General features: G+C 44.5%; 1 protein-coding gene across 5 annotated transcripts in view; it reads right to left on the bottom strand.

The window, feature by feature from the left end:
• The window catches only part of ARMC9 (armadillo repeat containing 9), a gene marked incomplete at its 3' end in the record, with an annotated part of 136556 nt that overhangs the window by 109295 nt on the left and 12010 nt on the right, over positions 1 to 15251 (bottom strand). For all 5 annotated transcript variants that reach the window (XM_082841498.1, XM_082841494.1, XM_082841495.1 and 2 more), the window contains exons 4-7: positions 14270 to 14440; positions 12486 to 12641; positions 10183 to 10275; positions 6098 to 6122 (exon numbers count right to left, since the gene is read on the bottom strand). In XM_082841498.1, coding sequence (XP_082697624.1) covers positions 6098 to 6122; positions 10183 to 10275; positions 12486 to 12641; positions 14270 to 14440 — 445 coding nt within the window. The remainder of the gene's footprint in view (positions 1 to 6097; positions 6123 to 10182; positions 10276 to 12485; positions 12642 to 14269; positions 14441 to 15251) is intronic.

Below are 15251 nucleotides of genomic sequence, written 5' to 3'. Positions count from 1 at the left end.
ATGTGTCACAATTGTTGATGTGCAGAAGTAAAATATTTTAACTACTAAAATCCAAAATATCACATAATGAATTATTAGTATTTAACGCCCATCAAATCTCAGTATTGAAAGATAACTTTAAAAAGTCATCTGACACAAATTTACATCCAGTACTGGAACCTCTGGAGAACATTCCTAGAAATCATTTATCAATCTTCTCCTAATATAATATTGGAAAGGAGTCACTACCTTCCTCCTACACTAAGTATCATTTAAGCTTTTTCATACATCCAAAACTCAAAATTACATAAACAAGAACTTCCAAGGATGAAAATTTTAGATTATTCATAGTCTCATTTTATGGGAATAAATATTAAAGAGTATCTGTGACATTTTTCTCAACGTGTACCAAGTGGCTGACGAATGAAATACCAAAACCCACTAGCTGGGTCAAATGACTTCCCAAATTATCAGTGTTAATGTCATCAAAGTAGTCCCTCTCCAAAGGGGACTGTAGCAAAAAACTCTTCCCCGCATAAACTCATTTTACAATTAACTAAATGTTAGGGACTATTTGTGGAACTTTTGCCTTGGGAACCCAGAATTGGAATTTTATGACAGTTTCAAAGTATGGTAACCTGAGGCAAAAGAGCCTTCACTGCCAGCAGCCTATAGGAAAGAGAGAAGTAGGCAACTGGGCTGAAACGTTCATAACCCTTTCAAATACACCATTTAGCAAAAAGAGCCTGCTATCCAGAGATATCACCTTGCAGACACCTTAACTGGCTACACACAGGACCTGACCATTACTGTAAGCTATTTGGGTTACAGCTCAAAATATCAACTTTATTTTTGAGCATTAAACAGAACTTTGACTCTTTTTTTCCCTGTCAAATTGTGACGGGGAAGAGCTAAATCAGACTCCATGTTCCGGTCTGTTTCTTAGACTTTAACCTTTGCTTTTCGTTGCTTTTGTTATTATAAACATACCTAATGGCCTGCCTCAGGGAACCCTGCCCACCTGTGGATGGCTGCAAGAAAGAAGAAACTAACACATCCCCTCACCAAGTCTGGTCATTCCAGAAGATGCTTTGCAAGACTGATGGCCCTTTTACTTTACTTCCTCACCACCTCTCCCTCTCTGATTCTGTAAAAGAAACGGGCATCCAGACCCAGATAAGATGGTTTTCCACAGACACCGGTCTGCCGGCTTTCCGAATAAAGTCGTATTCCTTGCCTCAAGACCTTGTCTCCGATGCATTGGCCTGTCATGCTGCGAGCAAAGCGAGCTTGGACTCAGTAACAAAAAGTTTTATGAGACAAGGACAACTAAGCTAAGATGCCTTGCCATGCAAGATCTCAACTTTTAATGGAGATGTCTTGGTCCATGTTATCTGAGTGAAACTGTCGTGATCATGCCAGCGAAATTTATTGAGACCCTTTATATTTCAAAGCCACTGACATAATTTGTGCAAAAGTCCAAAGAACTGCATCCCAAGCTTTAAGCAAAAGATATATACAACCAAAAGAATGCCAGTTAAGGTCACAAAGAGTGACCTTATATTTCCTATAATTTCCTATATTTCCTATAATTCGAGCATGAAATGAATCAATAACAAAAGTGATCCTACAGTAAAGCAGTCAAGCTTTCCCTTGTTGACATTTCTACTTCATTTAGATGCATTGTTGTGTTTTTTTTTTTAAGAGTAGATGAGGGGTTTCCGTGGTGGAGCAGTGGTTAAGAATCCACCTGCCAATGCAGGAGACACGGGTTCGAGCCCTGGTCCGGGAAGATCCCACATGCCGCGGAGCAGCTAAGCCCGTGTGCCCCAACTACTGAGCCTACACTCTAGAGTCTGCGAGCTACAACTGCTGAAGCCCGTGCGCCTAGAGCCCGCGCTCCACAACAAGAGAAGCCACCGCAGTGAGAAGCCTGCGCACCGCAATGAAGAGTAGCCCCCGCTCGCCGCAACTAGAGAAAGCCTGCGCACAGCAACAAAGACCCAACGCAGCCAAAAATAAATAAATTAATTAATTTTAAAAAAAAAAGAGTAGATGAGATTTGATTTTAGAGACATCTTGGCTGCTCAAGATGATACATTTTAAAATATGGATTTTTTTCTAACCTAATATAAAAAACAAATCAATCACTCTATTTTTATAATATCAAACAAATTTTTTTTGGTATTTAGATATAAATCGGCTCTTTGTTATTCTGCTAATCCACAAATACCGGAGGAAGAAAGTTAAGGCTTATAACTGGGAATATAGGTCATCATTTTCAAAAATAATATTTACAGCTCTGAACCCTAGGAAAATGATCAGTTGCCCATTATCTGAAGGGGCCAAATGCATAATGCCAGAAATGCTAAAAGATACTATTTCTGTATCCTTTTTAGATGGCTAGGTGAAAATAATAATCCAATATGGTATATTGCCAACCTAAGTTTTTATTCTTAATGCCATTTTTAATATAATTCCTTTTGAGAGACTTTTCCACTCCAAGCACTTTTCTCACCTTCTTCAAAAGCTTCTGGAAAGCTCACTCTGCCCATGAAACCTTCCTATCAAGACACATAATGATATATATATAATTTTGCTTTATCAAAAATTTTTAAATCTTTATTGGAGTATAATTGCTTTACAATGGTGTGTTAGTTTCTGCTTTATAACAAAGTGAATCAGTTATACAAATACATATGTTCCCATATCTCTTCCCTCTTGCGTCTCCCTCCCTCCCACCCTCCATATCCCACCCCTCTAGGTGGTCACAAAGCACTGAGCTGATCTCCCTGTGCTATGCGGCTGCTTCCCACTAGCTATCTATTTTACATTTGGTAGTGTATATATGTCCATGCCACTCTCTCGCTTTGTCACAGCTTACCCTTCCCCCTCTCCATATCCTCAAGTCCATTCTCTAGTAGGTCTGAAGACACATAATGATATTATCCAACCATTCCATTTAAAAAACAACACCTGGGCTTCCCTGGTGGAGCAGTGGTTAAGAATCCGCCTGCCAGTGCAGGGGACACGGGTTCGAGCCCTGGTCGGAAGATCCCACATGCCAGGGAGCAATTAAGCCCATTCGCTACAACTGCTGAGCCTGCGCTCTAGATCCCGTGAGCCACAACTATTGAAGCCTGAATGCCTACAGCCCGTGCTCCACAACACGAGAAGCCACCGCAATGAGAAGCCCGCGCACCGCAACGAAGAGGAGCCCCTGCTCGCCGCAACTAGAGAAAGCCCGCACGCAGCAACAAAGACCCAACGCAGCCAAAAATAGATAAATAAATTTTTTAAAAAAGAAATAAAAATAAAAAACAACACCTGGGGCTAGAATTGAATTGGAGGCTTGTCTGTGCCTTGTGGTCGCTGCAGCCTTAGCAATGACCACAAGGCACAGAAGACACAGTGGTGACAATTAGCTATGGTGACAATTGGCCTGGGCTGGAGCCCCTGGTACAAGTGCCCTGCGGTGCTAATCTCTCATCTCCGTGGCAATATTGCATTTGGGGTTTTTCTGCCACAGACATACACTGTGCCTGCCAGACTCAATTCCACAGACATCCTGCTTAGCTATCCTCAGAAAACGCAATTAAAATCAAACTTAAAGAAGGCTCGAAAAACCTGGTCTCCTTGCTGAAATACCAAATGAAAGGTCTGTAGAAAAATACAGCCTCTTCTACTTGCACTCCCCCTCCCATGTTTATTTCGTCTGCAAAACTGGGCCACTTATCAGAGACATAACTGGTTGCCGGCAAGAAGCTATCCCCCCAAACTGCAGGGCATGCTGGGTGACAGGAGGTGGCAGAAACTCGGAAATCCAGGAGAAGTTTCTCACCACCTTCCTGTCCCCAATGCCTAGGAGTCCAAAGACCGACTCTGAACAAGGACTAAACGGACTCAGCCAAGAACTGGGCTTCCCTGGTGGCGCAGTGGTTAAGAATCTGCCTGCCAATGCAGGGGACACGGGTTCAAGCTCTGGTCCGGGAAAATCCCACATGCCACGGAGCAACGAAGCCCGCATGCCACAACTACTGAAGCCCGCGAGACTAGAGCCCGTGCTCCGCAACAAGAGAATCCATTGCAATGAGAAGCCCGCGCACCACAATGAAGAGTAGCCCCCGCTCGCCACAACTAGAGAAAGCCCACGCACAGCAACGAAGACCTAGCGCAGCCAAAAATAAATAAATTAAATAAATTAATTTTAAAAAGAGAAAAAAAAAGAATTAAAGCAGTTCTCTGGGACCCAAAGGACGCAGGTTGGGTGGTGGTTTTAAAATATGACTGCAGGGTCTTTGACAGTTCCTTCCCATCAAGAGGTGGAATGTAAGTCTCCTTCCTTTGAATGTGGGCTGGCTTTAGGAATTTGCTTCTAATGAATAGAACACACCAGAAACAACACTGAGTTACTTCAGAGACTGGGTTAGAAAAGGTGACACAGCTTCCATCCAGCCCCCTCTGGGGACATTCACCCTGGGTGGGAACCCGGCCAACAGGCCCTGAGGAAGCGTCCACGTGGGCATTCTAGTCCAGGGCCTCTGCTGAGAGCCCAGCCGAGAGCCAGCATCAGCCACCAGACCTGTGCACGTGGAAGCCTTGGAGACGGCTCTACCCGGCTCCGTCGACACCGGGAGACACCCCGAGGGAGAACTGACTGAGCCCACAACTCCCAGACCACGCAAGATGATAGCAATAAGAATAAATGGACATGGTTGTTTTATGCCACTGAGTCTGAGGCAGCTTGCTGGGCAGCAAGAGGAAGAGAAGTAGTGAGGCAAAGGAGCATTTCTGGGGGTTGCAGGTCGAGCCCCGAGCGCCTGTCCCAACTGAGGAGCTCCAGCTGTGCTGAACGGGAGACAACCGGCCTGGACCCGCCCTGGCCAAGGCCCGGAGCCGCACTAACCCAGTAGGGAGCAGGCCTGGGCAGCCGCTGAGAGACCCCAGGTACGCGTCCTCCGCATAACCATGCTGGAGGCAACGTCACCTCCGGGAGCTCGAGGCTGCAGCCTGTGACCCTCGGAGCGGTCCCCACTGCTCCTCTGTGTTCAGGCCCGGACCGAGGGCATGAGTCCTGCCGCTCCTCCACGCAGGTCCCTCTGAGTTCCGGGAGGGGAGGCCCAGCTGCAGAACCAGTGGCGCAATTAGAACCGCTGAGCTGGAGGCCCGCGGGGCCACCGAGGGCGAGAGGAAACACCCAAGCGCTTCCCACCTGAAGCTACTGAAGCACGCGTGGGAATCAAATCTGCAGCCCTGCTCATCATTCAGTTGCCTGGCACAGCAAGAGCTAAATAATTTACTAATGCTTCTTTTCTTTAGAAACCTTTAACTCTCTAAAAGGAAACAGAAAAACAATGGCAGGAAGCTTTGCAATCCTCTCTAACATGACTGCTGCGAAAAGGGCAGATGTGTTATTTCACGTAGTAAAACTCCACCTGCTGGGAATTGAGGATTATGCCCTCAGTACTTACCAAAGGCACGAAGCACATCATATAACCCTTTGCAACAGAAGAATTTAAGCAGTTTTCATGATGTTGTATCAAAGACAAAACTCCGGCAAAGAATCCCAACTGTGGCCACCAATTTCATGTTAACTAAAATTTTTCTCACCTTTCTGGAAAATGAACAGGTCTGGTAAAAATTACTAATCTTGGAAAAGCATCATTTTATGCTAAAAGTGTAAGACTGGAATTCCTACTTTGAATGCAAAAAATGGAAATGCTTTGTAAGAACGAGAACTCCATATTGCTGCGGAGATAAGACCCTGTTAAAGTAGTTTCAGGTAAAAGTGAAAGATACTGAAGTAACTCTTTCCCTACCCATGCTGCACTGCGTCTTCTAACTGTGCTGCTGCACTTGGGTCCCTCTGGCACTTGCTTGGATTCTCGTTGTTTCTCCGCCTCTTAGTTATCTGACATGCAAGACAAAGCTAACAATACCAGCCACCCTGAAGAGTGGGTCTCAAGGAACGCAGATTAAAAAGGACTACAAAGCATTTCATAAATATTTAGATTTTTAAAGCCCTCGTTTGCCAAGTCCGTGGAATTCTCTCCATTTCATTACTTAAAACTCGAGTTGGCAAAGTTGTGATTTAAAATTTTTCATCTAGATGATTTACCTTTGTTGCTTTGTCCATTCTCCTTCTGGGATGAAAGAAGTTCAGGAAAACAGGCATTCAGGAGGCAGAACTCAGGGTATCTCACATTGTGTTGGCCAGTCTGAGAAAGGGCCCCAGCGTGGTAAAAAAGAAATCTCAGGACAGGGAAGGGCGCCTCTTAATGCTGCTATAAATAACTAAGACAGTTACCGACTTCTCGATTTTTGGGTGACTCGTGACTCACAGATAAATCCTCCTCTATGCACCTCAAGAACCACTCTGTGAGTCCAACAGCCCCTAACGGGCCTCCTTCCCCCTTCAAAAACCTTCCCCACAGCTACCAAAATGTTTGACTAAAAGTGCAAATCTGAATTCATACCCTTTAACGCTGTAACTTCAGTGCTAAAACGTTAGCCTAAGGAAATTGAGAATGGGATGAAGAGAGCATGGCGCGGTACCTACAACCACAGACTCTGGCACCAGACTGCCTCCTGGGTTTAAATCTCAGCTTCCACACATCTGGCTGCATGTCTGATGGCAAGGTATTTACCTGTTTTATTTGGGTTTTCTTAATTTAAAATATATATATATATATTTATTTATTTTTGGCTGCGCTGGGTCTTTGTTGCTGCGCGCGGGCTTTCTGTAGTTGCGGCGAGCGGGGGCTACTCTTGGTTGCGCTGCGCGGGCTTCTCATTGCAGTGGCTTCTCTTGTTGCGGAGCTCAGGCTCTAGGTGTGCGGGCTTCAGTAGCTGTGGCACGTGGGCTTCAATAGTTGTGGCTCGCGGGCTCTAGAGCGCAGGCTCAGTAGTTGTGGCACACGGGATTAGTTGCTCCGCGGCATGTGGGATCTTCCCGGACCAGGGCTCGAACCTGTGTCACCTGCATTGGCAGACAGATTCTTAACCACTGCGCCATGAGGGAAGTCCCTGGGTTTTCTTAATTTTTCTGGTAACAGCTTTATTGAGATGTAATTCACATATTATATACTTCACCCATTCAAAGTGTACATTTCAATGGTTTTCAGTACATTCACTGAGTTGTGCAACCATCACTACAATCGGCTGTGGAACATTTTCATCCTCCAAAAAGGAAACCCTGTGCCCGTCAGCAGTCACCACCCTCCCCAGCCCTAGGCAACCACTGTCTACTGTCTGTAGATTTGCCCCCTCTGGCCCCTTCATACAAATGGAATCATACAATATGCAGCCTTCTGGGTCTGGCTTCTTTCATTTGGCATCATGCTTTCAAGATTCATCCATGTTGTAGCACAGATCAGTAATTCACTCACTTTTACTGCCACGTAATATTCCGTTATATGGACAGACCACGTTTGGTTTATCCATTCATCAGTCGATGGACATCTGGGTTGTTGGCACTCCTCAGCTATTTCAAACAATGCTGCTGTGAACGTTCACGTACAAGTTGCTGTGTAGACATATGTTTTCATTTCTCTTGAGTATACAGCTAGGAGTGGAACTGCTAGGACGTAGGTAATTTCTATGTTTAAACTTTGAGAAGACAACCTAGTTTTGAAGAATATTTAATGATATGAGGAAATTCTCTCTTCATTTGGTAAAAAATATTTAAAAATACACATACATACAGCTGTCTATCCTCATTTATTGTAAACATTACATACTTTGGGGTGCATGTATGTACACAAATGCATTTCTGTGCTTTCCAGATTTTCTATAAGGAATATGATCAATTTTATAAGCAGGAATAAAAAAAGAGTGTTTTTTTGTTTGTTTGTTTAGAAATGTAAACATAACCATGCTATTCTTCTTCTTAAAATGGTTCAAAGGCTCCTCATTACTTACGGGACCTCATAGGAACCTTCGTGCCCGGGGCCTGCCTAATCTCTGACTCTCTCTCTCAACTCTTCTGCTCCAGCAATACTGAATGCTTCATAGTTTCCCAAACATACAGGCTCAGTGCTTTTGCACGAGCTGTTCCCTCTATCTGGAACTCCTGTCCCTCATTCTGTCTGCCTCACAGACTCCCATTTTACTGTTCAAAACTCCAACTTGCCTGAGACAACTATATCTTGGCCTTTTCTTTGTGTCCCTAATTCTTAGCACAATATTCAACCTAATATATGCGTTGAACTGAACTCCAAATATTTCCACATAATAAGGAAAAGAAAGGAATAATGTCTATAGTTACCTGCTAGACTTCAGTGTATTTGCTTCAAAGCATGTTGAACAGGATAAAAGGTAACAACTATTTGCAAACTATAATACTAACAGCTAACAGTAACACAAGCGCTTCCATGTGTTGGGCTGTTTTCATGTATTAACTCAATCATGTTATTCCAATGAAATGGGTGCTATTATTAATATAACTAATATGATTTACTACGTAAAAAATTTCTTTTAGAATCTTTACATAATTCCCATTACCTTTTTAAGGAGAAACGCTTTTTAAAAGTGTATTAAAGTAATCATAAACCAAGTTGGAAAAGTCCTAATCTCACTGAAAACTGTCCTTTTATATGGAACTCTAAGAGGGAAAAGAATTGGGTATGCAAGCATAATGGCGTGTGGGCAGAGGGTAGTATTGGAACAAAACCTTAAAGGATATAAAAGCAGAGAGGAGAGCTGTACTCAGCCCGATGGTGGGCGGTCTCAAGGCGAGGCTGAGGACTTGAGTACAGGCCACAGGGAGCCACTGGAGGCTTAGGAAGCTGAAGCAGGAGAAACATGCCATGAAATCCCAGGGATTTCAATTCAAAGAGTTCAATTAGGAAAAGAGAGTCCAGTGCTTTGGAGTTAGAACGGAAGCAGAAGGTATTATGCAGCACAGCGGCCTAAATGTTTTATTAAATTAAACAAAACAAACACCAACCTTACAATTCAAAATGCTATATTCTTGTTATGAAATAACTTTTGATACATTCTTGTTCAGAATAAAAGGAGATGAATGTCCTTAGAGACCTACGAGCTTTGGGAAATCAGCCTCCCACGGGCCGGGCGATCCGTGACATTCTTCCCCGGACAAGCTCCATTTACACCTGCTGCTTGGTCCTCTGTCCGGTCAGTGTTCCCTTTTTACTCTCAAAAGTGTCCCTATTTAAATTGGATTGTGGTGATGGCTGCACAACTCTATCCATTTGCTAAAAATCATTAAATAATGCACTTACCATGGGTAAATTTCATAGTGTGTAAATTATACCTCAGTAAAGTTGTTATTTATTTATTTTTAACATATTTATTTATTTGGCTGTGCCGGGTCTTAGTTGTGGCACTTGGGATTTTTAGTTGCGGCATGTGGGATCTAGTTCCCTGACCAGGGATCGAACCTGGGCCCCCTATATTGGGAGCACAGAGTCTTAACCACTGGACCACCAAGGAAGTCCCAACAAAGTTGTTTTTTAAAAGTCCTAATTTGAGGGTTCCCTGGTGGCGCAGTGGTTGAGAGACCGCCTGCTGATGCAGGGGACATGGGTTCGTGCCCCGGTCCGGGAAGATCCCACATGCCGCCGAGCGGCTGGGCCCGTGAGCCATGGCCGCTGAGCCTGCGCGTCCAGATCCTGTGCTCCACAACGGGAAAAAGTCCTAATTTGAGTGACAAGTTATATATGACTTGTCCATACGCCACGGCCTCAGGGCCTTAAAAGTGACTAGCTGATCTTCTGCGAAGGACAATTCTTCCAAAGAGTTATTTTTCAAGAAGACAGACATTTTTTTTTTCCTACTCAGACAGCTTCTCAGCACATGACATGAAAATAGGACCCTCGCCGCGTCTCAGAGACCCAACGCCATAGAAGTCAATCCTTTGCAGCAGTGGTCCCCAACCGTTTTGGCAGCAGGGACGGTTTCGTGGAAGACAATTTTTCCACGGATGGTGAGGGCGATGGTGTGGGTGGTGATGCGAGCGATGGGGAGCGGCGATGAAGCTTCACGCACTCGCCCGCCGCTCACCTCCTGCTGTGCAGCCCGGTTCCTAACAGGCCGCGGACTGGGTGGCACGCGCTCCCATTAACGCTTAATTCGCTCTTAAGTATGAAAGCAGCACGACCACAACTATCCCTGTTTGAGGACATCTAGGCCCGTGAGCTGCTCTAACGCCATAGGTGGCCTCCATATGCTTCAAAAGGATACATATAATGTTAAAAGCTTCGGCGTGTTACTGGCTTTAAAAATTAAACCCAGAAACCTTTCCAACTTCAACTTTAATTCTGGAGTCCAAGGATCCTGAAGGAAAGGAAAAAAAAAAAAAAAACAAGGAAAAAAAAGAAAAGCACTAGATCATTAAATGCCAACAAACATTGTCAAGTTGTGGCCTTTAGGGTTAAATAACTCCACCACAGTTACTGAAATCAGAAGCAAGATGTCTTGCCAGTGGTGTGATGCTGTAAAAAACAGGTTTTAGGACATTTCACCAATTCACTTATAGAAGATTCGAGAGCCCACAGCAGGAGGAAAGAAGAGAGTACTTTCATATACAGAGAAAAAATAACCCTGTACATGATTTGAATTTTTCATGTGATTTAAACACAAGCCTGATAAGTAACCTTATTATGTTGAATACCAAAAATAATGCAGTATGGTTTAGGCATACATGGCACTGGCAGGAATACACAATTATCGCTACGCTACTGAGAGTCTCCAGAAGAAGGAGACTCATTTCCATAAACCTCATCCAGACAAGAAAAGCAGAAAGAAGCTGTTATCTGCCTCAAATACTCCATCATGTCCAGCGTCATGACGTACATCTAGTTTGATGTGCTCCTTAAAAATAAATTATTTATCTCAAATAATGCTTATTGAGAAGGAAAAAATAATGACTCACGAAGTAAAAGAATAAGTGTCACAAGCAACGATCTTTCTCAGGACAATTTTTCTGAGTCTTCAGACAAAAATATCGACCACCTAAACCAAGAGGTTCCACTAGAAAGAAGCTCTGTCACTAAAAACTCAGGTCCACTTACCTCTGAGATCCTGCCCCATCTCCCCCAGATCTGCCCATCCTTCCCCATTTCTCCCCCCAGCTCTAATCCTCATCCACGCCTCCCACCCCACCCCATCAGTCCATCCAGTGCGTTGTCTGACCCCCTGAAAAAACACTGCCAGAAAAGTCTGATATTTTAAAAAGATTTTGTAATTCCCCGACACAGCATGATGACTTCATTTCTCATGTGTCTGTTGTGGGTTGAATTGTGCCCCCTAAAAGGACATGTTGAAGCCCTAATCTCCTCATAATGGGAGGCCAGGGGAACGGGGACATTGCAGATGGAATTAGCTATTAGTGTAAGCTCTTAATCCAATATGACTGCTGTCCTTATAAGAAGAAGGGAATTTAGACACAGACACAGAGAGAAGATGGCCACGTAAAGACACAGCAGAGATCTGGAATTATTCAACCACAAGCCAATAGACAGCTGAGGCTACTGGAAGCTGGAAAAGGCAAAGAAGCATCTTCCCCTAGAAGCTTCGGAGAGAGCACGCCCCTGCCGATACCCTGATTTCAGACTTCTGGCCTCCTAAACTGTGGGACAATAAATTTCTGTCCTAAACCACCCGGTCTGTGGTCCTTTGTTATCGCAGCTGCAGGAAACTAATAGTGTGCTCCAGCTCAAGGCTCTCTGTGCTCAACCATATAGAAAAGAATCTCAGGAAAGGACTGCTAGATTGGCCAACATAAACGAAGATGTCTTAAAAAACAAAACAAAATAAAATACTTGGGTATCCCTAGACACACTGCAGTGAAATTATACAATCTTAAAGGCCAGAGAAAAAAGACAGACCACGTACAAAGAACAGCAATTAGACTGATGGCCAACTTCAAAATTGCAACAGTGGGAGCCAGGAGATGAAATAAAGATACCTTCAATGTCCCAAAAGAAAGTAACTGTCGGTTCCAATAAAGATGTTAAAAAGAAAAAAAAAAAAGAAAACAACTGTCAGGACTTCCTGGCAGTCCAGTGGTTAAGACTCCGCACTCCCACTGCAAGGGGCAAATAGTCTGATGGTAATATAGTACACAATCAGGTAACCAAATATATACCAAGTAAGTGAGAATTTTAACACAAATCAAAATATTCATAGCCAGTGATTGTGTAAAGCAGCCTAGTTTTTTTTCAGGCTACTAATTTTCATCGTAATTGAATAAGTTATTGTTTCAATACCGCAGAAGTATACACAGAATGATTTAAGAGGTTAGTATGTTTTAAAATATTTTGTCAGTTCTGGGCTAACAAGTCTTGGTGCAACAACAAAAAAGCATACTTTATAGCACAAGAAAAGTTGGTTAAAGCAAATTACCTGTACATTCTTTTCAAATACAACAAAACATAAGCAAATTTTAGCCTTTTTACAGCATCACTCAGAAAGCACCAATGTATACAAGGTGAGACTGCCATGCTGCCCAGGATCTGGGACAAGGTTCGGAGGTGGTCACTTACCTGGAAAAGCTCTTTAAACGAGGGGTGGACCATGGGATTGGGAACAAAAGGCAGGGCATAGAAAGGGAGAAACTCCGTGGTCTGGCTCAGCGCTGCCCCTTTGGTCTCCAGGTAGGTTTTGAAATAAGAAATCCTTTCATCCAGTTCCTCTTTGTCCTGCGAGGAAGGGAGGATGCTCGTTTGAGATCTCCTGCTTGACGCCAGCTCACGTGTTCACCTGTCCTCTCTCCGAGGCTCCTTCAGTTCCAGCCATGTCGCTGGCATCCTCCCCGTCTGGCCCAGCCTGCGTGCCATCACCAGTCATCCTAACATCACCCCTATTTCGCCCCTTCGTGAAACTGTCAGGAATATCAGAGAACTAGATATGTGATACACACAGTTCAAATGCTGCCTTTTCAATCTATCGTTACCATTTTCTCATATCCTTAAAATTCTTCATAAACATCATTCTTAATGGCAGGACAAAACCTCATCTCGTGGGTCTATCATAATTTATTTAGCCAATTCCCCCATTATTAGATATGCACGTTGTTTTCATAGCTCAGATATCAGAAATAACTATTTGTCTGCATTGCTGTGATTTCCTTACGAGAGGTTTTTAAGGGTGAACAGTTACTGTTTTTAACATGGAACGCTTCACGAATGTGCATGTCATCCTTGCGCAGGGCCATGCTCATCTTCTCTGTGTCGTTCCAATTTTTTTTTTTTTTAGTATATGTGCTGCCGAAGAGAGCGCTTAAAGGTGAATAGTTTTTTGAAACGGAAGTTTTCCGTATCATCATTCCTTTCCTTTATTAGGCTAACTAAGAAGTGATCCTGCCTGCTTCGCTGCTTCCAGGTGTAATCCCAGGTAAGTCGGGTCCCCTGCCAGGGTTTCCATTTTCTCCTGGGCCTCAACGAGAAGGTCCACCCTGGCCTCGCCTGTTACGTCCCTCACAGCCTCATACACAGGCCAATTTTTCTCATCAGTGCATCTCACTTCACCTACACCGTGAAGCCCACTGGACTTAAAAAATTTATTGATCTTTTTATCTTACAGAAAAATGGAAAAATTAGAAAATAAAAATAAATACAAAGAAAATGAGAAGTCTCCCACAACGGCACCCACAGGAGTCCTATCTTAAGGAACAGCCTTCCAAGAATGGCTACCACAATGTGCTGTAAAGCTGCTCCTCTACCACTGAGCCTTCCTGTGGCCCCCTGACATTTAATAAGTTAACACAGGTCCTGGGGGCAGTAGCCAAGGCGTGGAGAAGCCACGAAACAAATGTGTGTGGTCCGATGTCAGCCTGGCCTGCTCCCCTTCTGTCATTCTCTCCGTGCCCCAAGGTTCACCTGCAGAGAAGTTTGCAGCTGCTCCCCTCTCCCCTTCACAGCTCCAGTCCCACACCTGCAGGAAAAGACTGCAGAAGCTAAATTCAACTTATCACTCAAATGAACTTTCACAGACGGGCATACCATTTTCCCACTGTTTAAGCTTAAATTTATCTTCTAATATATGGTCGAAAATGTGGTCTAAACACGTATTTTCTTAGACATACATGTCGAGGTGTTCAGGAAAATGATGTAGCTTTCATTACAGAAGTGATTAACTTTCCATGCAAATTAGAAAATAAACTGCTGGGAATGAGACAGAAAATCATTCATCAGGATGTAAGACACCTACTCCTTGGAAGCAATATGATAAAATGGCCACAAAACTAAATTAATCCTCATTTGCAAAACATAACACATTCTCCTTTAACACACCATTTGGACCAACCCACGCCATAAGGTGAACCTACAGGTCTCCCTGTGGAGTGTTTCAGAAGATAGATGGCAAAATGGATGTGTAGGTAGAATTCCAACTTCTGGGCGAGGGAGTCGCCAGCCCGGATGGAACTGGGAATGTGCCCCTCCCACAAATCGAAGAACACCTTCTGGTCTCCACTGTCAAACGCAGCAAGGAGGTCCTTCTGTGGAGAAGACATCAGAGTGAAGCCTGATCATAGGGGTGCCCCTTCTCTCAACACCCCGAATCCTCACACCCTCCCACTACCTTGGATACCGGTATACTCCATCGTTTCAGTGTGAGCAAAATTAAGTCTCCTTTTCAGAGGTAAGGGATAGGAAATAGAGACCCAGAGGGCTTCAAACTGCCTAGGCTGCAGACCGACCTGGATTTCCACTGCTCTGCAATGTCAAATCTGAGCATTCTAAAGAACAGACACAACATTTAAGGTCTCTGAGATGGAAGGAATCAGGCACAGGCCAAAGATTGAGCCCAGAGACTCACAGGCAAGTGAATAAACTGAGGTCGCCCTTTGGACTTGCTGACCCACTGCACGCAACTGGTGAGAACAGGCCAGACCCAGAGCCCAGCCAGACCTCAGTGGAACAACCTCATACCGATGGCAAGTTGCTGACACCACAACTGCCAAGTCCCTGAGCGCCTGGGAGCTCAGCCACACGGAACAGTCGATCCCAGGCCTGGGAGGTGGGTGCTGTCACGTGCCTGCTGTTGCTAGAAGCATGTCTGGCGGAGAGGGCAGTGTGGGAAGCAACCACAGAGGCCAACACATGCAGGTAGTGACTGCCCGGGCCCTCCCGTTCCAGGAACAAGGAAGCCTGGGCTGGAGATGGAGGAGGGCACAGGCCCGGCACCAACCCGACCTCGGAGCTGTGCCCGTCTGACTATGTGGGGCAGAGACAGCTTCCCGACTCGCCATGCAATAGCTGAAACAGAGAATTCTGGAGAAAGGTGGTGGCAGTTCCCATGTCACCTGT

Source organism: Leucopleurus acutus, assembly GCF_964270905.1.
Source record: "Leucopleurus acutus genome assembly, chromosome: 6".
In the NCBI taxonomy this organism is placed as follows: Eukaryota; Metazoa; Chordata; class Mammalia; order Artiodactyla; family Delphinidae; genus Leucopleurus; species Leucopleurus acutus.
This window is presented reverse-complemented; position numbering and strand designations above follow the sequence as displayed.